Source organism: Chiloscyllium plagiosum, chromosome 9 (genome assembly GCF_004010195.1).
Source record: "Chiloscyllium plagiosum isolate BGI_BamShark_2017 chromosome 9, ASM401019v2, whole genome shotgun sequence".
Taxonomy (NCBI): Eukaryota; Metazoa; Chordata; class Chondrichthyes; order Orectolobiformes; family Hemiscylliidae; genus Chiloscyllium; species Chiloscyllium plagiosum.
In genome coordinates, this window is record NC_057718.1 from 42,709,444 (window position 1) to 42,736,393 (window position 26,950).

General features: G+C 39.2%; 1 protein-coding gene across 2 annotated transcripts in view; it reads left to right on the forward strand.

The window, feature by feature from the left end:
- Positions 1-26,950, forward strand: part of gpatch2 (G patch domain containing 2) — a 298,900-nt gene that overhangs the window by 255,874 nt on the left and 16,076 nt on the right. For both annotated transcript variants that reach the window (XM_043695793.1, XM_043695794.1), the window contains one exon: positions 11,527-11,615. In XM_043695793.1, coding sequence (XP_043551728.1) covers positions 11,527-11,615 — 89 coding nt within the window. The remainder of the gene's footprint in view (positions 1-11,526; positions 11,616-26,950) is intronic.

A 26,950-nucleotide genomic window follows, 5' to 3' on the forward strand; every position in this document is an offset into this window, starting at 1 on the left:
ATCCTAGTGGTGCCATTAATAGATGTTAAATTTGCCACTCTTCCATTCATTTCGGAGCTCATTAGTTCAATCAACATTTCAGGATTTAAGGAGATGGTGTGGCTATTGTGGATTAATTTATAAAGTTGATAGCTATGATTAGACACCAACTTCATTTTGATATGTCACGCTACTACAACTGTAACTACTCCTTCTACTCTAATCCCATTTTGCAGCACTTGGCCCATAAAATAGATACTGTGGTGCTTCAAGGGATCATCTAAATACTTCTTAAATGTTGTGAGGGTTCCTACCCCTACCCTTTCAGGCAGTGAATTCCAGAACACCCTCACATGGTGGTAAAAAATCTTTTCCTCAATTCCCTCAAATCCATCTTATTAACCCCTTAAACTCAGTGGTAAAGCTTCTTCCTATATACCCTACATATGCCCCTCATAATTGTGTACATGAAAGTATAGGGTACTAGCAGGAGGCATCATTAAAGATTTCTTGTGGAGTTGAAATTAAGCTGGGACCAATGCAAACTCAAGTTCTGAAACTTTTGCTTGTGTTTTTGGTCCACAGGATTCAGTTTTCACCACACTTAAGTGTTGTTGTTTAATGTCCTTTTCCCTGTCTTTAGTCAGGTAAGCTATAATACTGATATTATTTGAGTCTCCGTTTTCTTTTGATGGGAAAACTTTAATTAAGTTGACTCTACTCAAGAAAAATGTTTAATTCATCATAACCACAAATAACATCTTGGTTTCTCATAGGGCCACTGATGCTTGAATTCTTTTTTTGTTCACTCATGGGATATGGGTGTTGTTAGCTGGGCCAGCATTTACTGCCTGTTCCTAGCTGCCTTCGAGAAGGTGCCTCTTGAACAGCAATCCATGTGTTTTAGGTAGACCCACAAGTTATGGAGGGAATTCCAGGATTTTGACACAGCGACACTGAAGGAACAACAATATATTCCCATGGTTCTGCTGTCCTGTCCTTCTAAATAAAACGGTTATTTATTTTAAGTGTGCAATCTAAGGAGTCTTGGTGAATTTCTGCAGTGTATCTTGTAGATGGTACACACTGCTGTTCCCGAGTGTCTATGGTGGAGGGAGTGTTTTAACTCTTAATGTACTTCATATTTCAAGATAATTGAAGACCGTGTTACCACAGAAATATCCTATTTTATTTTAAGGCATTGAGTATTCAAACAAAGTATACTTAAACATATTTAAGAAGGAAAGCCAGAAGCACATACTGTAGCGTACTGTGCATTGAGGCCAGGCATTGATACTGTTATTTCAGGATGACCATGAACAATGGGAGAGTCATTATACTAGAGTATAGTCACAGAGGTCTATGGCCCAGAAAAAAGTCCTTCAGCCTCTTGAGTCTGCGCCAGCCGAAGACAACTACCTAACTATTCTAATCCCATTTTCCAGCACTTGGCCCATTGCATTGTATGCCTTGGCATTGCATTGTGCAACTAAATACTTCTTAAATATTATGAAGGTTTCTGCCTCTACCACATATTACAGACAGTGAGTTCCAGATTCCCACCACCCTCTGAGTAAAGAAAGTTTTCTTCACATCCCGTCTAAAGCTCCTGCCACTTACCTTAAATCTATTGCCTTTAGTCATTGATCCCTCTACCAAGGGGAAAAGTTCCTTCCTGTCTACCCTGTTTATGCTTCTCATATTTTGTACAGCTCACTGATGACCCTCCTCACTCTCTCTGTCCCAAGGAAAACAACCTCAATGTCTTCATAACTGAAACTCTGCAGCCTAGACAATGCCCCAATCAAACTCCTCTGCGACCTCTCCAGTGAATCTCGTCTCTCCTACAATATGGATTTCAGATCTGCACACAATAGTCAAACTGTGGCCTAACCAGCTTTTAATATAATTTCAACATAACCTCCTGCTCTTAAACACAGTTCCTTGGCTGATAAAGGCAAATATGCCATAGGTCATCTTAATCACTTGATCTATTTGTCCTGCTAATTTAAGGACCAGTGGACTTGCACATCAAGGTTCCTCTGATCCTCGGTGCTTCCCAGTGTTCTACCACTCATAATCTATTCCCTTGCCTTGTTTGCCCGGCCCCTCACATTTATCTAGACTGAATTCCAATCTGACCAGCCCCTTTATAATTTGTAATCTATGGTTATACTCCACACTATTTACCACTCCACCAATTTGCATCTCAATCCCAAATTTACTGATCAACCCTCCTACATTCAAGACCAAATCCTTTATATATATATACCATAAATTGCCAGTGCTCCATTAGGTACGGGCTTCCAAACACACAAACAATCCTTGACCATCACCCTCTGCTTCCTGCCACTCAGCCAGTTTTGGATCTTTTAGCCAAATTTTCTTGGATCCCTTCAGCTCTTTGCTATCAGTCTTCCATGCGTGACTTTGTCAAAAGCCTTGCTGAAATCCAAATAGACTATGTTGAGTGCATTGACCTCATCTACAAACTTGGTCACCTCTTTGAAAAGTTTAAACAACTTGGTCAGACATGACCTCTCTTTAACAAAACCATCATGATGGTTCTCAATTATTCCTTACCCCTCCAAGTCCAGATTAATTCCATGCCTCAGAATTGCCTCCAATGGTTTCACCAATGCTGAGGTTAGACTAGCTGGCTTGTAATTTTATCGCTTGCTCCTTTCTTAAATAATGGTATCACATTGGCTGTCCTCCAGTCCTCTGGCATGTCTCCTGTGGCCAGAGTGGAATTGAAAATTATTGCTAGTGCCTTTGCTATTTCCTCCCTTGCCTCGTTCAACAGCCTGGGATACATTTCATCTAGCCCTGGAGATTTATCTACTTCTTTGCCTGTCAGACAACTCAGAACTTCCTCTCTGTCTATGCTAATTTTTTAAGGTATATCATAGTCCTTCTCTGTAATTTCTGTACTCACATCGACCCTCTCACTTGTGAACACTGATACAAAGTATTCATTAACAACCCTACCTATGTTCTCCGGCTCCATGCACAAATTACCACTGTGATTCATAATGGGCCCTATTCTTTCCTTCTTCATGCTTTTACCCTTGATGTATTTGTAAAATAATGTAGTATTTTCCTTGATTTTACCTACCGTTATTTTTTCATGCTCCCTTTTAGCTCGCCTAATGTCCTTTTTAGGTTTCCCCTTGCACATTCTGTACTCCTCCAGAGCTCCTGCTATTTTGAGCCCTCTATATCGACCATAAACATGCTTTTTTGTCTTTATCTAATCCTGTATATCCTTTGATATCCAAGATTCATTGGATTTGTTGGTTCCACTCTTTATCTTTATTGGTATATGTTGGCCCTATACTCTCTCTATTTCCTTTTTGAATGTGTCCCTGTGCTCTGTTCCCATTCAACTCTGGCCAAATCATACCTGATCTTGATAAAATCAGCCTCCTCCCCCAAATATAGAAGCTTGATTTCAGGCCCACCCTTGTCCTTTTTTCACTGTAACCTTGAATCTGATGGAGTTACAATTACTATTTGTAAAATCCTCTCCACTGATAATTCAACCACTTGCCCAGTTTCATCACCTAAAATTAAGTCCAGGACCACCCTGTCTCTTGTAGGGTTGTCTATATACTGGCTTATAAAGTTCTCCTGGGTGCATATTAAGAATTTTGCTTGTCTAAACCTTTCACCCTAAAACTACACCAGTTAATATTGGGGTAGTTGAAATCCCATACTATTACTAGCGTTTTACTTTTATACTTCTCTGAAATGTGCCTACATGTCTATTTTTCTGTTATCCCAGACTGTTGTGTGTGTGTGTGTGTGTGTGGAGGGGGGGATGGGGCGCTTGCTTTTGTATACTTGCAGCAGTGCAATTGCTCCATTTTGGTTTTTATGTTTTACCCACTTGGTTCCATTTGAGGAGCCTTCTAAGATGTCGTCCCTCCTCACTGTTGTAACTGATTCCCAATTATATTGCAACGCCCCATCTTTTGCTTCTTTCACTCCCTCACCTGTTTCATAAGTTTCAAAATAAACATGGCATAGGGTTTGGAATGTTCCTTCTTGTTCAGGAATTGCATTGGATGAAGGCAGCAGTTGGTTTGATTACAGTTCTTCTGCTGTGAGCAGAAAAAGTCCTGAGAAAAGATCTTAAACCTGAAGCAATGACTAACTGGATTTTATTTCCCAAGATGTTACCTGACCCACTGTGTTTTTCCAGTTTTCTTTCTCATTTTTGTTGCAACATATTTTCGTAAAGTTTACTGTTTTGTTGAAGTGAAGATGTTAGAAATATTGTTAAATAATTAGAAGCCAAAGTCAAGTAAAATATAGCGAAGTAGGTATTTTTTAAATTTTTGCAAGTAACTAATTGAAGGTATGCTACATAATTAAAGATGCATTTGAAGAGGAGCCATTAAACTGAAATTCCATCTCCCTTCTCAAGAAACATTAAATGTTTCAGCACAGTTGCAAAGAAGACCAGGCGAGTGTATCTTTGTGTATACGTCCCTAACCCAATGTCATTAAAAACAAGGTGCTGCGGCCAAATTGTATACAGATTCATTGTTAGATTTCCTTATGTTACAACAGTGGTTTGCATTTCAAAATATGTCAATGCTGGTCGAGCATTTCCACATTTCCCTGTTATGTAAATATGTTTGTAACACTTTCATCCACTGCATTGCCCTCACTAACCCTCTCTGTTACATCTCCAACTGTTTTAATCAAGTTGGTTAGACACAATCTTCCTTTAATAAATCCAGCCTGAATTTGTTTAATTAATCCATATTTGTCCAAGTGAACTATTAATTTTCTCTCTTATTGAAATCTCTAGAAGCATTTCCACACAGAGGGTAAACTAATTAGCCTTACCTTTTTTTGAACAAGAGTGTAACTTTTGAAAATTTCCAGTGCTCTTGTAGCATTATTGTGTCCAACAAAGATTGAAAGCTTATAACTAGTGTCTGCACAATTTCTCCCCTTACCTCGGTATCCTTGGATGGAATCCTGTGACTTATCAATTTTAAGTATATCGAGCATCTATGATATCTGCTCTTTGTCAATTTTTAGCCCATTAAATATATCAAGAACTTTCTTTTTCACTACGGGGGCTTTAACAGTATCGTCTTCCTTAAAAATAGGTGTGAAGTATTCATACCTTAGCCACGTTCTCTGGCTTTTATGTCCCTTTTTTGGACCCTAATCAATGCCATTCTTATTGTGCTACCTTTTTACTTTTTATATGCATATAGAAGACTTCTTTATTTGCTTTCAGGTTAGCTGCCAAATTATTTTCTTGTTTTCTGTTTGCTGCTTTTTTTCACTTTCCCTCTGAATTTTCAGCTAGTTCTCATTTGCATTGTTATCCAGGCATCCCGTCATCCAGAAAGCTGTGGCTCAGGTTGTCCTACCTTTCTCCCTAGAGCAATCTACCTGAGTTGTACCTGAATAATCACTTCTTTAAAGAGAGCCCATTGTTCTGTTACAGTTTTGCTTACCTGCTTTTGATTCCAATTTACCTGAAAGTGATCTGTTCTTACTCCAGTTAACCGTTCTTTGTTCTTTTGCGTAGCTAACTTAAACCTTTTACTATGATCACTGTACCCTAAATATTTTCTACTGGTACTTGGAAAATCTAATTTCCCAAATCCAACAATGCCTCCTTCCTTATTGGTCTGTAAACATTACTGACTGAGAAAATTCTCCTGAATGCATACCAGAACCTTTTCCCCACTTCTCTGCCCTTTTCACAATTACTATTGCAGCTGACAATAAAATAATTAACATCCGCTATTATAACAACTTCATAGTTTTTTTGCATCTCTGTAATTTCCTTGCAAATTTGCTCCTCTATTTTCCCACTAGATATTCAGCCATAAGATGCACTGAGCAATGTGACAAAACCTCAATTGTTTTTTACCTCCAACTTAACAGATTCAGTCCTTAACCCCTCTAGGCCAGCTGGACTTTCCAGGATAATATTCTCCTTAGTCAATATTGCCATATTTCCCTTTTCCTTCCCTATTTTTCCTGAACATCTTGGGTTATAATTTCCTAGCCCCAGTTGTGAAAACATGCAGTGATGCATGCAGTCAGAAGTCTAGTTTCCAGTTCCACTCTCTCTCCCTTTCTAGAAGGCAAAGCAGGGAGCAGGACCTGGAACTTGCCTGCTCCTTTTAAAACAGGAAATTTAAGCCATTGTAGGTTCATTAAAGGCCCATTTCCAGGAACTTTTCAAATTTTCAGAGATGAGACTGGACTTTAGTTAGACCAGCTGCTGAGAGGCTTTGACAGCCAAAAGTGAACCAGACGGTGACTCTGGGCAGATTATTACAGACATAAGTGCCGTGATCAGCAATGGACTTCTGTGGCATCATTTAAGTCATAGATGTCTTCTTTACCAATATCGGACAACACAACAGAATCACACTAAATGGAGAAATCACAGACTCAGAGGGCACTGGGTAAGGTGCCTGGAGCAGTCAGATAATGCCCTGTAATACGTGCCTGCTAAGGTCTTGGACATTGTGGTAGTCTGTTGCATTTTCTATTAATTGGCCATAAGTGGCTTCAAAAGGACCAAGGACACGGGCGATCCGATGACTCTCCTATAAAATGTCTGACATGTTGGGTATGGGAAAACAGGCCATCTTCTTGATTTTACAAGTATCTTGCCTTCAAACCTGCCAGAAGGAGAGCATAAACCCTAGCCCCATATTTCTACTTGGCTAACTGTGCTTGCAGCTCATCAATCTTATTTACCATACCCCATGTGTTCACCAACATGCATTGTAAATCTAATTTGGAACTTACTACATTCTTTCTTACGCTGACTGCACCAAATACCCTATTATTATTGGTTAGTAAGTTGAAAATGGTCCAGGTATGCTGAAATCTCTTGGAATGTCCAATGCTCCAAGGATGAGCCATTAGACTATTCAAAATGTCAAAAGTTATTTGTGTACTGTGGAAAATACTGTCCTTTCTCTGTCTCTAAGAATTCCATTAGTCATAATAAGTAATTCCAGATTGGGTTAAAATAATTGAAAAATATATATTCAAAGGCATTTCTTTAACTGCCACTCTTACATTGATGAGAAGTAGCTTCAGGTGTGCAACTTAAAAGTTAACAAAATAATGTAGTTGTCAAATTTGGCACCTTAGTAGATAGCTGCTGCAGTACAAGTCCAGTGAAGCTCCATTGGACAGCTTTGTTGATTTTAAACTTTTTATAGCATGATTTTAATGATGGGCTAAAATCGGACATTCTTACTGCTTTGCTATAATATTTGGAAAGTGTAAAGCTTTGTGAATGCATCAGAAGTGCAGACCATGGAGCTTTGTTATTACTGAAGCCAGTCTGATTGCAATCAGTGTTCAAAATAGGAATTTATTAGCTGCATCAGAATTGACAGTATAACTAGAGCCTAAGCCAATATAGCACATATTAGTCCCTGAGAAGAGGTCATACCTTTCAAAACCATTAGTTAAAACATAAAATTGATTTTTACTTTATCGCTGATATAAATTAGTTACATTCAAGTTTGTTATTCAAAGGTAAATGTGTTTGTTCTGTACAGGATTTTCTACATCATCCAAATAAGAGGAAAATGTTGTTAAATACTCCCATGCAATAAATTTAAGTATTTCCCCTTAAATTATTGGATCAAGTCCAAAATAGAATTGGAAGAAAGATGGCCTATGGAAATAAATGATTTAATAAGCAGAACAGCCTGTTGTTGTCTAATGCTTTCTTGTGAGCTAAACAATGAAGATTCTGGTATAACATTATCCTACGTCCCAAGAGATATTGCCTCCAGAATGTTGATCAATAACATGTGGAGAAGCCTAAAGTTAAGGAAAAGGAAAAATTGCTTGCTAGATCTGTTAGAGCTTTTAATTTTGCTAACATTAAAAATACAGTGATAGAGGTAACATGGGTGCAAAATTGGCTAATAAATAAGCAAAAGGCAGGAAAGTAGCAGTAAACAGTGTTGTTTTCCAGTCTGCAGTGAGGACCAGTGATGGTCCTTAGAGGTTGGTATTTGGGACCACTGCTGTATTCATAGTCCAAATCTTCCAGTTTCTGAATAGTCAGAGACCAGGCTTACCCTGAAAGATATTCTCAGGACCTCTCAGTGCTCCATCCTACATGTTCACACAACATCTGCCAACCTACTTCTCACCCAGCTGGCACCTACCCCTCACTCACTTGTCATCCTAATCTCCTTATCCACTCCGCTGCACCTCAACCACCCATCAGTCAACCTACCTTCTCATCCATCTACTTGCCACCCTATTCCCTAATCCACTCAGTTGCCAGTCTACCCTCATCATCAGTTCCCACCCCACCTCCCTGCAACCAGCGCACTATCCCATCACACACTTAATTATCTCAGTAGCTGTCAAAGTGGCTTTGAGGCTCTAAATATGGAATGCTGCCATTACTGCCGTAAAAAAGTGTATAGTTGCTGCAACAATCCACTGCAGTGCTCCCTGCACGGTATGCTCGGCCTCTGTTGGGATGGATTACATATCGAAAGTCTGACCAGAATCAACCTGGACAGGGTTTTGGCAACCTTTTGTCTGATCTAGGTTGCAAATAGGAATTCCGATCTCTAACAGAACAGTTGAGCCCATATATATGAATGACGTTTGGTTGGTTGTGTAAGGCATGATTGTAAAGTCTGCAGATAACATGCAATTGTATTAAACATTGAGGGGATGTCAAGAGTCCACAGACAAACTAGAGAATTGGGCAAACATACAGCAAATGTAATTAACATGGAAAAGTGGAAAGTGATATCTTGTGTTCAGAAAAGTTAAGACACAATTTGACAGAAGTGTTCAAAGTTATGATGAGAGTAAAGTAAATAGGAATAATTTTGTCTGGTTACAGAAGGATTGGTAGCCAAGGTAAATGGATGTAAGGTGATGATGGAGAAAGCCAAAGACAACATGAGAAAACATTTTACTTGACACAGCAACTTGTTGTGACCTGGAATGTACTGCCTGCAAATTGTTGTTAAGCAGATGCAGTACAGTCCTAGGGCACTGGGGAAATAATGGAAGTAGAGTTACATCAGTAAGTACACAAAAAAAACTGACAAAGGTATGTTGGGCCAAAAGGTCTCCATTGATGCCATATTATTCTGTGATGTTACTGCTTGGGTAGACTTCTTAATAATAGTTCTCTGAATAAAATTTACTTATCTGCTAACTTCTTTCTCTTTATTCTATGAAGGGAGAAAACTCAATTTAAGTAGCCCATTGGTACTCACTGCTGCACACCTCCTCTCCATGTATAGTCCTCCACAGATGTTTGAACCCCTTCACACTTAACATACCAGTTCTGCTTCGTTGCTAAAGTTGAAATATATACAATGATAAATATTGAAATTTAACTTTTGCCTTTGATGGGGAATACACAATAGAAAGAGAGAGGCTTCCTCTTCATTAGAAGGAAGACTGTCCTAAAACTTAGAGGAACATGTTTTCAGTGTGTTCTGTAGGTTTTATAAAGTTCAGAGCTACCATGCTTAGTAATTGGATGCTCTTAATATATATGATTTACAAAATGCTGTCCTTTCATAATGCAATATTGTATTGTGTTTATATGTGTTGAATAATTTAAAAGTATCTCAATATATTATTGTGATGTTACACACAAGCACTTCTTTTGTCATTCTCAAAAGTAATAGACTGGGTTTAACAATCTTCCCCCAGCAGTGAATTTAAAGGCATGGCAACTCATTAAATCCAGTGGGTGTATTGCCCACTGTCTTCCCACCTGTCCTGCATCACCTCAATTATACCAGTACTGACAGGCAGTAGATCAATTGAGGCATTTCAGTAGGCTGCTGGTTGGCAGGGGTTTGGGGTCCCTCCCTTACAAGCCCCCTCAGCTCATCAAAGGGCCCTGCACCTCACTGTTGCCTGCCAGCTTAGCCCCCCTCAGTGAGACCCCAAGTATGAATGATCCGTCAACACACACCCAAAGTGCAGGACAGTTCCTGGCTTCCGACTGGCTGTTACTTTCTGAGACAAGACATACTGACCTTGAAGGGCAGAAATTCCATCGCCAATCTATTAATAGCCCATTAGTAAAGGAGGGAGTTGTGGTGAATATGGTACCTTGTGTAATTTAGACGTCTACTTCCAAGCTGTTATCTTGCGTATATTTTAAGTTTCAAAATTGCAATAGAGCTGTCCTTTGTGAACTGTAATTTCAGAAAACTGAATAAAAATGAGATGCTGGAAATCTAATATTTTTCATCATTAAAAATTGATTTATTGATTACTTTCATAAATTTATTTTGAAATTTTATCTCATGCATGTTAGGTGAAGCATAGGTTTCCAGCCAGAAGTGGTGTGATCTTTCGTTATTGAAGCTATATATTGTAATTATCAATGCACAGATCAAAAGGATTGATGTTAAATATCAAAGTATAAATAAATTGTTGAAAAATCTTCCAAGGAACCTCCAGTTAACATTAGTATAAGTGAGACTTACATTTATGTTGTATCTTTCAAAACTGGGATGAGTTAATAGATAAAAAAACACTATAGATTAATAGCATTTGAAATGTGCTTATATAAAGTTTGTATGTAACATTTTACAACACTGTATCCAATTAAAATGTACAATGTACTGGTATTTGTTTAAAAACAAGAAAAACAAATTCACCAAAATCATGATTGTTGACAATTGTCATTCAGAAGCATTTCTTGTTATTAAATATATATTTTTTGCTCTCACCTTGTCTGATGATCAAACTAGTATTCTTTGGAAAGATAAATGGTTCATTTATGCTGATGGAACAAGACTGCCTTTCAGGCTGTCATTGATTTTAAATTAAAAAGTAACTGCTGTGTTCTACATGAAGAGTGACAACAATAACAAAGTAGTCCTTACTTAGTGTTATTTGTTGCAAGTATAGCATGTCTTTCTATGAGAAAATAAAAGATGCCTGAGTACCTTAATCTCCATGATCAATAGTGTAGATATCTCAATGCAGCATAACAGATAATCAATTCTTTGCAAAATTACTGAAGCAAAGCTCTCTGCTAAGCCTGTACCTTGGGTGCTCATGGGGTCTTCAGGTTCAATTGGAGGTCTATCTAAAAGATTCATTTCAATTTTTGCCCGTTTGTGCGTTAATGAATGCGATGCTGACAGTGAAGTATTAGTGGCCAATTGAAATCTCAGCAACTGTATTGTAATCCCTATAGATAATTAATCTCCAACATTTGCCTGTCAAAGCAGTGCTGCTTGATTTTATGTGGAGCTGGAAAGATTGCCAGTTTTGAAAATTAAAAAGCATTCCTTTTATATTATTCATTCTGGTAACAATTTATGATGCAGCTTGGCTGCTGAGTAGTTGTCCAAAAGCATAATTATGTTTTGATATAAACAAGATTGGTAGCTTTATTATGCAGCTACATCTTCATTGTGGGTGTTTTGATTCAGCATTAGATCATACAGGCTTTGTATTTGTATGGAGACAGGCAGTGGTGTTTTGTCCCAGTTAATAACTTTCTTTGATAATTACTTGCAGACAAACAAGCGTTCATTTCGGATCTCTGTGTACAGGAGATATCAAACGTAGAAGAAAAGCAGCACCTCCCCCTGGACCTTCAGCAGCAGGTACTGTGCATCTGTATAATAAAATCAGCATATTAAAACTTGCTGGAGATGTAAAATAATACAACATTTTAATGGACTATTTGTCTTAATAAGTTAATCTCAGAAGTTTCTATGTGTTAACCTTCTGTTGAAGTCTTGCCACCTTGTAAAGGAAATTCAATCATGACACTGATTTTGTTTTCAGCATAATTTGTGAACATATTTGTCATCACATTTTCAGCAGTATTCCCCCCCCCCCCCCCCCCACCACCCCCAGTGTTTCACACATATCTTTTTCTCTCTCTATAGTAAAGAGGGCAGATCCTCATCAAATTTTTACAAAACAATATAGAGGTCTGTCATGTTAGTTTAAAGCAAACTAACTAATTGTTTTGTCCTTAAACATACACATTTCCTTTAACTGACAGATTTATGAAAGCACAGGAGCTGATCGTTGAACATAAACCATCTGGTGTGGGCATTGTACAAAGCCCTTCATGTACTGAAAGAAATGTTATCACATCAACATGTAGCTGGTCACTTACTGCTAATTTTGTCCAAAGGTTAATGCCCAGTTATCATGTAGCCAGTGCAATACTTTAATGTTATGCCAGTTAACTATACCAGTTTTATTTGAAGGGAAAAGCAAACTGGAGGATTGTCCATTTGGAGAACAAAGGTTACCCTCATGAGATACTTGCAGCATCCAAGTATAGGTCAGAATGCTGAGGTATCTGAACCCATGCAACAGTCAGGGTCATTTTGAACTTTTTGAAAATTGCTGAAAAGAGGACAGATTCACAAAGCTTTTCATTTAGCATTCCTCAGGACAAACACAAGAATGCCAAATTTCAAACAGTTGCAAAAATTTATTCTACAGGAGAAAAGGGTACAGACTGATTCACAAGTTTACTGTGGCTGAGGTGATACTGTGAGAAAGCATGCAGAATCAATAAGCTGTCTGTATAGATGCACAACTTAAACATATTCCTTTTTGTTTGCATAGATTGGATCTCTGCATAAGGGCACATGTTGCTTCTAAGTGAGCTATGTTATGGGTTTAATTGGTTGTCTTAAATTGGTTGTAGAGATTAGGACAGTCAGGATTGGTCAGTACTTGCTCAACGATCTCATCTAGCAGTAGAGATTTTGTTTTTTGTTTTGCATCTACAGGCAGAGTACTCTCTATAATCTGCCTATTATGAACGACTGAAGGACGGTGGTGTTTGATTCAATCAGCTACTGACTAGAAAACGCAGCCTGAATACCTGGCATCACAGCAGCATTGAAACTCATGCAAGGTGTTGCTCAGTTATGTGGCTGGTTGCACATCTCTCTGGACTGATAGAGGTATCCTGTAACCAGAAAACACAACTGACATAGTCTCTGGTAAAGCAAGCCATTTCATGCTACCATTAAAAGTAAATAAACATACAATGGTCTCCGTCTCACTCTTTATAGTAACCTACTTCACACTCCAGCAGCCCTCTAGGTATTAAAACTTCTTTGTGGCTGATTTCTCTTTCTCACAATGATGACTTTCCCTTCTTTCTAGACTTAAATGATGATAACTGCCTTTCCAGCCAAAGACTATATTCTTTACCTGTCAAAATATTTCAGAATGTTGAAAGTCTCTGTTAGATTTCTTCATTAATTTTCTATTCTAATGAACTTTTCTCATAAATAAAATTCTTATTAGAATGTCATGTTGATCAGTTCTGCACACTCTCCATGGTCTTGCAACTAACTCAGCCATACTGTTGTGGTTGGTTAATTTTTCCTGTGTTCAAGCATCTTTACTGATACTGGATGTAGGTTTGCTCGCTGAGCTGGAAGGTTCATTTCCAGACATTTTGTCACCCTACTAGGTAACATCTTCTAGGTAACACTGGGCGGCACGGTGGCACAGTGGTTAGCACTGCTGCCTCACAGTGCCTGAGACCCAGGTTCAATTCCCGCCTCAGGCGACTGACTGTGTGGAGTTTGCATGCTCTCCCCGTGTCTGCGTGGGTTTCCTCCGGGTGCTCCGGTTTCCTCCCACAGTCCAAAGATGTGCAGGTTAGGTGAATTGGCCATGCTAAATTGCCCATAGTGTTAGGTAAGGAGTAAATGTAGGGGCATGGGTGGGTTGCGCTTCGGCAGGTCGGTGTGGACTTGTTGGGCCGAAGGGCCTGTTTCCACACTGTAATGTAATCTAAAAAAATCTTCAGTGGGCCTCAGGCGAAGCACTGTACATGATTCCTGCTTTCTATTTATATGTTTGGGTTTCTTTAGGTTGGTGACATCATGGAATGTCACCGAAACTCTATATCAACAAACACATCGAGTTAGACCCCATCTACCATCCCTTGAGAAAAAGAACTGGAAATGACATCACAGGAAATGACATCACCAATCCAAAGAAACCCAAACATATAAATAGAAAGCAGGAATCATGTACAGTGCTTCGCCTGAGACCCACTGAAGATGTTACCTAGTAGGGTGATGAAACGTCTAGAAATGAACCTTCCAGCTCAGCGAGCAAACCTACATCCAAATCCTCAACCTGAGCTACAAATCTTCTCAAAAAAAAATTTACTGATAATTGCTGAAAGGTTATAGATAGGCTGAATATGGCATTTCTTACCAGTGAACACACTTTGTAGATCCACAGAATTGAATACAATAACTCAGAAAATAGAACCTCTTATAAATAAACTGAAGGTCTCTGTTTGGAATTAGGATATGCATTGGAAATTAGCTGAACCTCACTTTGCCATTTATTTCAAGGTTATTTGGGATGCAGATTATTTTGATCAATGACTGTACAAACCCAGTTAGTGGCTTGCTCCATACTTCGACCCTAACATTGCAGCATGCTTAGTGTGAGTGGAATAAATCGGTAGAAGCAGCAGGAGGGTTAGTAACAAGTGCCTGCCCTTGACTCTAGCTGATTTTATACAGGCACTGATTGGGGCTTAAATAATGTGCACACTATTTGCAGCCCTTTGGTACTGGACAAGTTCAAAGATGCTACTGGTCACCACAGATTAAATAATTGCAGTCAGGTCTTGAAAACCGTGTGCAACTATGGTGCTCAGCTGACCCATCTATTAAACAAACATTAACTGCTAGTCAGCATATCTTCAGGAGCTAATCCTACTGTATGATTCTGTAGACATTTCCCAGTATGTCAGAGTCATGGGACATTTTCTGCAATTTGAGGGTACTGGACTCCTCCCACTTAAATATTATTTCAAGCTATAAACTACCTCCACTGTTTTTACAGAAGATTAATGCTCCCCAAATGCAGCTGTCTTGCAGTCTCCAAAATTGAGGATGTTCTTCATTCTCATTAGTATTCTGATGTTTCCCCAGAGACAACTATTATGAGTAAATTGGTGTTTTCTCCTGAGTGGATAACTGCACTGGCATTTGAACTGGCCGCGTGTCATAATGGCATTGGTGATGAAATAGTTGTGATTCCTGATGCGATAAACATTGTGACAATGAAATTCACAGGTGTGATTAACCTTTAAAAGAAATGTGCTCGGATATCTTACAGGAGGCCATATGTTTACAAAGCGATAGTTAATAGTGGTCTTCAGTTTTGGAAATATTGCATCGTGCATGAATGAGTTTCCATGAGAGCCAAGTGCTGGTACAGGAGGAGAATAATGGATAAAGAAATAAACGAATGAATTTTAAGTAGCAGTATTTGAACACAAATATCTGAATTTGCTCACCTTTCCATGTGAGGCTATTGATCTTATTTCTGGAGTGTACACCAGTAATTTGAGCAGTGAAGGCTATGTTGGAATGACTGCCTCAGCCACCTATTTTCATGGATGAACCTGAAAGTCTGTTGGCTCTACTAGGTATTGTATTTTCAGATACTGTGGAGGTGAAATTATTCTGAACAGTAATATGTGGAGTGTTGAATGGGTTTCTCATTCACTAACAATAGTATATTTAGGGCTATCATTCTATTTTACCCTTTATGTCCATGTCTGTTTAAGTAACAGTAATTTTTAAGCATTGCAAGTTTGAATTTTCATCACTCTCAATTATGGTAACCTGCCAGAAACCGTGTTACCTCACCAAACCCGCAATCTTTAGCTAATGATGTTTTCAGGAGGAGCTGCAACAGGTACTTAACTACTCTTATAAAGGTTCTATGTTATGCTCAATGGCAATATTGAAAGTTAACCTAACCTACTTTTGCCTGCACAAGTACAAATGTTCAAATGGATTTTATTTATTTAACTGTTACTCAGCTCCCTAAGCAATGTCAAAACACCATTGACCAGATGGATTTGCCTGCAGAAGCTTTCACAATTTAAGCATACAACTCAAAGCAACAAATAACCGGAGATAACTCTTTCATAAGCAACAGCAAATTGCATTTATCTAGCACCTTTTATGTAAAAATCTCAATGGAGCATTCCCAAATAAAGTTCCACATCAAACCACTTGAGGAACCATTAGGACAAAGCAAAGGAAAATAGGTTTTTAAGGAGAGACGCAAACAAAGAGAGCAAAGTAGAGATTTAGAGATGCTGAAAGAGTTGAGACAGCTAAACACATGGCCTAATGGAGAGACAAATGAAATCAACTAATAGGAACCCATCAACATCCCTGACTTTCTCAATAAGAGCAATTTTCAGAGTTGTGTTCATTAACGAATATAGTAGAATTGTTAACAACTTAGTAACATTTTCTTCCACATTGGTTATACACTTCAACTTAAACAAAAAAGATGTGATTCAGGGATAACACAGTTAATTTTCAGCCATCTGAAAAGCAGTACCGACACTTGATTTATACTATTTTTCTCATTGCTGGTATTCAATATGTTTCTCTATATTGAACAACAGAATTAATATTGATATACGCAAATATTGATTTCTGAATTTGCAGCTAGTTTTCAGCTCTGAATCAAAGTCAGTGTCACTGTTTGAAATTGCTAGTTAAGTAATGAATAGCCCTCGTTACATTTGTAACCTTAATAAATGATTTGAAAGTATCTCATGCAGCTTGCATTGGCCATTTGTTTGGCTAGTGAAATCATTTCATTTGAAATAACTGTTGTACAAAAAAGTGAGACAGAATTATGTTTTGATTCAATTATCCTAGTAAAATGAAAAATGAATTTTGTGACTTAAGCAAAAAAAGTCACAGTGCAAATTGTTTTACATGTATTTGGAGTATGTGAAATAGATTATAAAGGTACACAACTCAGTTGTACAGTTAGTCTGGAATTCGGTGATGTAATTGTAAAATATTTTGTTTCATCATACTAACCTAATTGTGCACAATTCAAAATTTAGAGCAATACTGCCTACAAATCAAGAGACTAGAAAGAAAACCCTATAACCATAAAACTCATACTATTTATTAAACAGTAGTTCTGGTTTTAACCACTGAAGCATTTCGTATCACCACAATATGGCTGCCTATTCAGCATCAATACAGCCACTTTAGAATCCAAATTACGAAACAAACTGCCAATTAGGCTTGCAGTCAGTTGGATAGATTAGTGGCTGTAGAGGCTGATGCAAGATTTTCACTTCTTGAGCCAATTATGCAAGTGAATTATCATCCACTGTATGTTAGACATTTTGAAGGAAAAGAAGACGGGGTTGCAACAGATGAAAATTAATATAATGGTAAAGGTGGACTTATTGTTTAATATGAACCTCTTACAGATAGAATTTGTAAATAATTTATTTTATGAATAATTAAGAAGTCATTAAAAATAACAATTTTGTTTCTTTAACCCTTAAGAGTACAATTGCAGAGTTACATTTCCAGTTTGTTTATTGTCAGTGAGTAGGCAGTATGTGATGGCTGTTTTGTCTGCTATTTAGAGACTCAGCGAGTGTCCTGTGTCACCTCTTTTAGGGAAGGATTGCCCTATCAAGTCCCACTTAGGCCTTTAGCCTGCTCAGTGTCAGGCCTTCCCTGGTAATCAAGGATGAAGAGAGGTAGAAGTCCTGTCTGTCAATTGCTGCCAGTCAATCAGAGGCTAATAGCACTGTTGAACATTAGCGATACCAGGGATACGGTGACTGCTGCCAGTCCGACACCTTTGTAAAACTGTTGGTGATGGTATGAGGGCAGGTTTCAGGTGTGGAGGGGATGTAGACAACAAGAAAAGATAAGGAAAGAATGTGAATGCCGAGTGCCTTTTGCTGTCTTTTCTCCCCCACTGCAAGAGTCTGCAAACATTCCTGCATGTGTTTACTTACCATGCTTCTTCAATGGCAGGCATCCCACCCACTTCTGAATCAATACCAGCTGTGGTGATATGAACCTTCAGGTGGAGTTTCTTCCTTACTAACTTCCTCACTTCAGGATGGGGCAGAATTATTTCCACAGATTTAATCAAGGTGGAGGCAGGAAGACTGTGGCCTCTCCACTTGCTGCCCTTCCATCTGTTTAAATATCCAGCATTCCCACCATCAACTCGTCATGAAGGACAGTGTTAAGTTCCGCCCAGTGTTTAAATGAGACCATTATCAAAGATAATTTCCATGATGAAACGTTCACCTTTAATGACTATCCTTGCCTGTATTTGTCATAAGAAAACATGGCTGCCCAGCTGTGCCAAATACCATTTTTCATAAATGTCTGCTCCAGCTATATCACAGCCTCATCACACAGATCTTTAAGTATGAAAAATGGAATTTGTGTTTACTTTAAATTCTACATTATTTAGTAACTGTAAATTTGTTCATAAACTATAATTTTTCCAAGTTTAAATATGATCAGCAAATGTTAAAATAGCATACAGAAATTAAAATTCAGTACAATTAGCAAATTCTGTTGTTTAAAATGAATCACAGGAAAGCCATTTGTAGAAGTCTCAATCATCCTCACAATGTTGTCTTCAGCATACTGTCAGTATGTCTTCAGCATACTGTCAAATTATCAGTTGAAATAATTTGGAAGTTTTCTATTGGAAAAATGATATATATATAATATATATATAATTAAAAGTAACCGTTGATATTATCCCTGAAAAAAAACACATTTTAGTCTTTCATTGCATCACTTTATTAGTAAGATGATTACTCATAGATGCTACATATCATTAAAAATGTAATTGGGTGGTAAAGGTAGGTGGACTTATAGAACATAGAAGAATACAGCGCAGTACAGGCCCTTCGGCCCTCGATGTTGCGCCGATCCAAGCCCACCTAACCTACACTAGCCCACTATCCTCCATATGCCTATCCAATGCCCGCTTAAATGCCCATAATGAGGGAGAGTCCAACACTGCTACTGGCAGGGCATTCCATGAACTCACAACTCGCTGAGTAAAGAACCTACCCCTAACATCTGTCCTATACCTACCCCCCTTAATTTAAAGCTATGCCCCCTTGTAATAGCTGACTTGGGGATTTTAGCTAATTTGCACTGAATGTAAAGCTATTCTCTTTCAGCATTCGCTACTTGTGTGTTACAAACACCCTTCTTGAGCAGCAGGAATATTGTATATTAACACTTGAGGAATTTACTGGAAGAAAAACCTGTTTGTGAGATTTAAGTCAATTATACCATTGAATGTTGCTTGCCTAGATCATGTGGCATTCTTCGATGTTATCAATGCAAAACATCATGCAAATAAAGGTTTACAGCGCTGCCTGGCCCCCTATGTGGTGCCATTAGAAGTAGTGCTATGCAAACAAATTTCTCCCCTTAACCTTTTTTTTCTCAGAGCACATGGACAACACTGACCACAACAATATAAATTCCTAAGAAATTTATTATACAATTTGAGAACTTTCTCTATTTTATCCATGCTTTGTGTGGCCTCGCAGAACTTGTGGCAGTTCTGGGTTTTTTTTAATTAATCTTGACTGTAATATATGTAATTCAGCATACTAAAGAGAATCGAAGGACTGAATTTTTCCTAAGTTGGCTAAGTTTCGTTTTCATCAAGTTTTGCTGAGGTTTTCTTGCATGATCATCTAATTAACTTAGTTATCACCCCTCTTGTCCAATGTTAGCCCGATTCTCCACACAGTCAAATGTACTCCCCACTGCCAGGCTATCCTGGGATCCCTGGTATCAGCATTATCTGGGGATCTCAATTGTGCACCCTTTATTGTGCATACTTCATTGTGCAAAGTGTGGGACAAGCATCTACAGACCAACACCTCCTGATGCTGCCTGGCTTGCTGCATTCTTCCAGCCTCCTGCATATCTACCTTCCCATAGCACATAAATGGAATGGCTGATATTTCATTGCACGTGCAACTGCATACTTTTACACCTATTGCTGTTTAAGCATCAGGCCACACAGGTTACTTTTCTTACCTTTCCTTAGAGGGATCCAGTTATGTAAAAGTTCAAGGCCCCTATCACCTTGACAGCAACAGGGATAGAATGACCAGACACTTTTTCAGCTCACAGATCCCATTTCAGCAACTGGTATAGTCTTATGACAGTGTCCCATAGATCTTCTGTCCTTGCTAACACTACCTCGCTCATATGGAGAAAATGGCATTGAGGATGACAATCTCTGGCCATCCTGTACCTCCTGCACATCCTGGAGCAAATTTCAACTGTGACCTTTTCATGTAGAGGCTGTTCAGCATTTACTGGAGGTTGCTACTGGTCCAGGGCTTGCTGGCACATCTGTCCCTTCTTCAGTTCTTTGTGCCTTCATTGCTTCACAATAATAGTATCGATCGGCCCTGCTGTGGTTAGATCTATCAGTCATGCTTGAAAAACAGCTGTGTGGGAAAGATAAAAACAGATAGAAGTTCTTCATAATGTGAGCCGTCATCATTGACACCACTTACAAATGATAGTTTAGACTACTCCTCCATACAGTCAGATAAGGAGCACTCCAACAAGGAGGGTAATGGAATGTCTTCAATGAATGCAAGGTAGACATGCAGGAGGCTGGAAGAATGCAGCAAGCCAGGCAGCATCAGGAGGTGGAGAAGTTGATGTTTCAGGTGTAGCAAATCAGTCATGTCTCAAAGATATGGTAGGAGCTTGTAAATGCTGCATGAGTATTGAACACTTCTCCTCCCAGCTTATCAGCACCCATGAAAGGCATCAGAGATAATAAGAGCATCTTGCGTTATTCTTACAGTTCAAGTTGGAAGGGAATTGGTTCTGCGTTCCTGTACAGCCAATGAGCTGTCACATTATGGGCTTAGTAACTCACAGTTGACTTTTTTTAAGGTTGCCTGGGATTACTTCTGCTTCACAAACAATCTTCAATCTGCAATGGCAAATGATATGTTTGACATTGTTTGTGACCAACATTTACACCCCACACAGTTATACAAGTGATATCAAACTGTATTCTCCACACGTGTGATTAATGTAGTTGCCCCTCTACACACCTACAGTTGCTCAGAAGTGAAACCTGTGTTTTACAGCAGAAACAAACTCCGACTTCACCCCTCCAGGTGTGGTCATAGCTATTTTCCATTTTTAGATTACAATTGGGAATTGAGAGATTACGGAATGCAATGCAGATTGCACTTGACACCATGAGTCCCGGACCAAACCTGATCATGGAGAGGTGATATATTTCAAAAGTCATGGACCTGGGTTGCATGCTGTCACTGCCTGTGAATTATGCCCCATGGTGTGATGCTGGGTGCCCAAGGTGGAGGTCAGAGAAAGAAACAGGAGTCATCAGATATCACACTGATTTTCTTGTGGGGAATTCTCTGCATTGAGTTTCTATCCAGCAAGTAGTAGAATGGGAGACTGCATATTAATAAAGTAAGATGAAGTAATGTTGAGGGAGCTAATGATCGCTATTCCCTGCTAATTGACCTCTCGCCACTCACTAGTGAGAATCTTGCCTCAATGTCCAAAGTTGGTTGGAAATTGCGATATCTTGGTCTCAACATCAAGAAGGGTGTCCATGGATATCTCATCTGATTTTCCCACATTTTTCACCATAGTCCATATTATGCAGGTACTGGAAGATTCTGCCATTAGGGATACCTATTCCCAACTTGAAGCCAATGTTTTCACCAATTGTTACAGTTAAATTGCATTTGCATTGTTTTGCAAAAGAAAGACAGTCTTTGATTTAAGTCAAACAGTATGCTGCTGGAAAAGCACAGCCGGTCAGGCAGGATCCGAGGAACAGGAGAGTTTTGAGCATAAGCACTTTATCAGGAAAAGCTTATGCTCGAAATGTCGACTTTCCGGCTCCTCGGATGCTGCCTGACCGGGTGTGCTTTTCCAGCTCCACACTCTTCGACTCTGATCTCCAGCATCTGCAATACTCACATTCTCCTAGTCTTTGATTTAAGACTGCATTGAATCTATTTTCACCCATTGGGCTCAACCTACACTACATGAGCAAATTTCACACTCTTGTGCTGCATTTTAAAGTACTTAGTTGGTTACCCTACCCTGTAATAGGATATATCCAATATTGTACTATAATTTTAATATATCAGAAATTCCTTGGAAGTCCCATAATACACAAGAACCCAGTGGTTTAGACAATATCAACTGCAGAAATATGGACTTCTAACAACATCATTTATCATTAAAATTCTTAACTTTAATAAGGTACAGCTATTCTGTTAGGAAAGAGCAAAAGTGGCCCAATTTGTCAGCAATATTAATTCATACTTTTTGGACAGGTGGCAAGAGCTATTCTGAGTCTATGCATGAATGTTTCACCTGCTACCTATTTTTATCGTAAAAGTGAATAGTTTAGACCATATAAGTTAAACTACTCATGAAAGTGATACATTCTTTTTGCTGTGTTACTCAGCACACAATTCCTTATGAGATTGTTTAAAGTAGATCTTACCACCTGGTGCTGGAAATGCTCTAGGTCGAATGGGGATTTGTATGGCATAAAAAGATGGTATAATGAATTGTGAAAGAGATCCATTACAACAGATAATGCAAACCTTAAATCATCTCCGATGTCAGTCTCGGATCAGTGCTAACAGTGTTGCCACTGAGTCAGAACTGAGTTCTGCACTGTTGGAAATGCAATCTTTCTGTTGAGATTTTAACCCAAGACTTCACCAGCCATCTCAGGTAAATGTAACCGATTCCATAACATTAAAAGAAAAGCCAGGGTGGGTTGCAGTGACTCTGATATTCTGATCAGTATTCCCCCTGGGACAACAAAACTAAAAAGTATTATCTGGTCACTTACCTCAGTGCCATTTATGAAACTTAAATCATGTTATTTTTTGTGTCTGTAATTGAGTCTTTAATTAATAAAACCATTACTGCAATATTCTTTGCATCTGTTTTTATAACCAGGGGTATTTAGGATCATAACATTACTGAAGCCTGCAATCCATCAAATTTGTAACATTGTGCTCCTCCATTCTGACAAATGCCTGTAGCTCCCAGCTTTATTTTTGAGTAATTAATGTACAAAAACAGCACTCAGATCCATTTAAATTTATGTGTAAATGTTTTTTCCTTTCTATACTTTAGCCCTTCTCTATCTTTCTCCTTGTCCCATTCCTACTTTCCCTTCGTTATGTGTCTTCATAACAGATGTATTTTTCTTTTTTATTCTACCTATTCTTAAATAGCTTTTGTTAGTTTCTATGTTCCCCTACAACTCCATTCACCGCATTTACAAGGACCTTCATATCAGTTCAGTATGGATAAAGTGTATCCATCTGCGGATGTTCCCCTTTTACCAGAACTCATCGCAGTTTGAAGAGTTTGAACCTGTCATTTCCTGATCTTTACCTCTGTAACTTGCCCAATAGATGTTAGTGAAAGTGAATCCGAGACGGTTAATGTTAATGCCTTGTACTGTAATTATCTGTTCCTTCTAAGCCTCCACATCTAACTTTCCTATGCCATTGGCTCCCACCTGTACAATGAGTGCTGACCAACTTCCCTCCCCTTTCAGAAATTATTCTGTCTTTTCCCCTTCGTGCCCTACTGTGGCATCTGGGGCACAACACAGCATTGGACCCCAACATTCTACAATGCTAGCACCACTTAAACTGGCTTGCACATCTTAAAAACAGCCCAAACATCTGAAGAGAGAGGTGCATGTTTTCTAGAGCAGCTGCCAGAACAGAAATTTAAAAATGTCTTTGAACAGAAAGCAAAGTGTAAATGGTACAATAGGCATTAAAGGAAACCCTTAGATTCTTTATATAGCATTAAAAGTTTTGGTGTTGAAGGAGAAAGCTCCTCATCTGTCTGGAGGCAAAAAGGCACTCTAGACAGGCATTATGAAGACAAGGAGAGCAAATAGGTATTGGGGTCCAATGACGGTCCATCTCTAAGAATATGGGTACAGTGCCACAAAATTGTTTGATTACCTTACTGGAGTAATCAAGATTAGTAGGTGCACCTTTATTTGCTATATCCTAACCACTGGCCCACGTATCCCTCTATTCATCACTTGCTCTTCCAGTTATTCAATTTGCAGGCTGTACTTGTTATGACACTCCCCCTCTCACAAGATGAGATGGCCATATTCAGAGGTAACAGCATCTGACCAACAGGAGAACAGGCATGATTGCAGGTTTTAATCTCATGGTGAAAATGTAACTGAGATTGTGGTCAATGTCAGAGGTAAAATCGTAGAGATTGACCATATGTCCCATAGAGTCATAGTCATAGTGATGTACAGCACAAGTAACAGATCCTTTGGTCCAGCTTGTCCATGCCGAATAGGTATTCTAAATAAATCTGGTCCCATTTGCCAGCATTGGACCATATCCCTCCAACCCTTCCTGTTCATATACCCGTCCAGAGGTCTTTTAAGTGTTGTAATTTTACCAGCCTCCACCAACTCGTCTGGCAGTTCGTTCCATACACACACCACCCTCTGCATAAAAAAGGTTTCCCCTTAGGTTCCTTTTGAATCTTTCCCCTCTCACCTTAAACTTTTTTCCCCACTAGTTTTGGACTCCACTACCCTGGGGGAAAGATTTTGACTATTCACCCTATCCACGCCTATCATAATGTTATAAACCTTTATAAAGTCCGATTCTAGATAACTTCCCACACCTCCCCAGTTCATTATATCCTGTCATATGCAAGCTTCAAATGGTGTGAACATTCTCTTCTTGTTTCCCCCTGCTTTCCTCATCTTAATGCGAACTTATGCTTTTAATCTTTGAAATATCCAGAAATGCTACATATTCAAGAAGAAATGCCGCACTCTGACTCATGCTTGCATTCTCATTCAGATACTGGTACTGTGCAGAGGCACGATAACAGCCTGTTATCTTTTCTGCTGCTGCTTCATCATCTTCATTTTGTACTCCAAAGGCTTTTGCTTCTAAAACGCCCATGATTGGGAGCAAATGATCTGATCAGAACACTTCCACTCACAGCTAAAGATTTCTCCATGTGCAATGTTGACTGCAGCAACTTTAAATAACCCCTTCAAACCACCAGACAGTTCCACGATCTCAATGAGAGTCAGGTGGGCTAACCTGCTCATTTATTATTGTTGCTCAAATGTTCAGATGTCTGTATTTAACAGAGGACATCAGCTGGAACAATGAGCTAAAAAAAAGTGCTGTCAACACTTGGTTTTATTGGCTAAGTGGGTATGATTAACATTCCTATTCTGCATCCTTCTGTCACACATTCCTATCTTCCATGCTATGTTCTCAGCAAGATGGCTCTCTGCATACATGGCAGCAGAAGTGTATTGTCCAGATTCTACTTTGATATCAAAAAGCACCATTAGCATTGAAACTCTGGGTGTATAGAGCCCAATTTTGTGGTATGAAGTTTCCTTTGTGGAATTAGAGAGGTTGTTGCAAATGTAGCTTATTCTCCACGCACACAGATCCTATCTTCTTTTCCTCACAGTTTCTGACACTAATATTAAGTGGATTTTTTGTTTTATGGAATGATTCTTTTAATGACTAAGTAAATCTTACAGGCTCCTCTCTTACCAAAATAATTGATCTGTCACATCATCTCAGATCTCAGTGATTCTCTCCAGTTATTTGATAGGACTATGCTCATGAATGTTGAGGAATTCTAATCTATTTAGAAGAATTCTAAGCACTATTTGGCTGAAGTATTTTGGAATAGAAGAAGAAAACCCATATTGATTTGATTATTTTAGTTTGTGATTATTTAATTGATTAGCTGCACAGAAATTAGCATTCTGTCTCCCAACTTGGAGTTAGATAGTCCTGGCTTGAGTCTCCACTACTGCAGAGATTCAAGCCCCCAATTTAATCCAGCACTTATAGGGGGCAGGACAGTGGCAACACTGCACTGTCAAAGATGCCATTTTTTGGGAGTAGTGTCAAGCTGAGGTCCTATCTACCTTCCTCTATAACTGAACCCTAGACTTACTGACTGGGACACCTCAGTCTGTCTGGATCGGGAACAGCATCTCGAACACCATCACACTGAGCAAGGGGGCCCCCAGTCCAGTGCTATTCACCTTGCTGACACACAACAGTGCAGCGATGCACAGGTCAAATCGCATCATCAAGTTCACTGTTAAAACAACTGTGGTGGGTCTCATCAGCACAACCAACAAGCCAGCAAACAAAGAGGAGGTGCAGCAGCTAACTGATTGATGCAGAGCCAACAACCTGTGTCTCCACGTGGACAAGCCAAAAGAGTTAGGAGTTGGTTGTTGACTTCAGGAGGGCATGGAAAGACCACTCTCCACTGGACATTGACAGCTTCCCCCCCCACCCCCGTGGAGATCGTGAAGAGCACCAGATTTCTTGGTGTCCATCTGGCAGAGAATCTCACCTGGTACCTCAACAGCAGCTCCGTAGCCAAGAAAGCCCAGCAGCGTCTCTACTTTCTGCGCAGGCTGAGGAAAGCCCACCTCCCCCCCCCACCCCCCATCCTCACCATATTCTACAGCGGGATCATTGAGAGTACCCTGAGCAGCTGCATCACTGCCTGGTTCGGGAATTGCACCATCTCTGATCGTTAGACCCTACAATGGATAGTGAGGACAGACTCGAAGATCATCAGGGTCTGTCTTCCCTCCATTACTGACATTTACACCTCACGTTGCATCCGAAAGGCTAAGAGCATTGTGGAAGATCTCACACACCCCTCACTCAAACTCTTCTCCCTCCTTCTATCTGGCAGAAGATACTGGAGTATACAGTATGGAGTACAACAGTTTCTTCCCCCAAGCCATCGGGCTCCTTAAACACAGTATAATCGGACTATTTCCCATCTGAAATTCTTTTGTATTGCTGCTAGAAAAATGTCTATTACTTAACATTCTTCTGTTATGCTGTAACTTGCATGTTTTGCACTTCATGCCGTGTATAATTGTTTAGTTTGTGCTGTCCATGTAGCACCCTCGGTCTTGGAGGAACGCTGTCTCGTTTTTACTCTATCAGTTATATATGGTAGAAGTGACAAATAAAAAGCTACTCTCC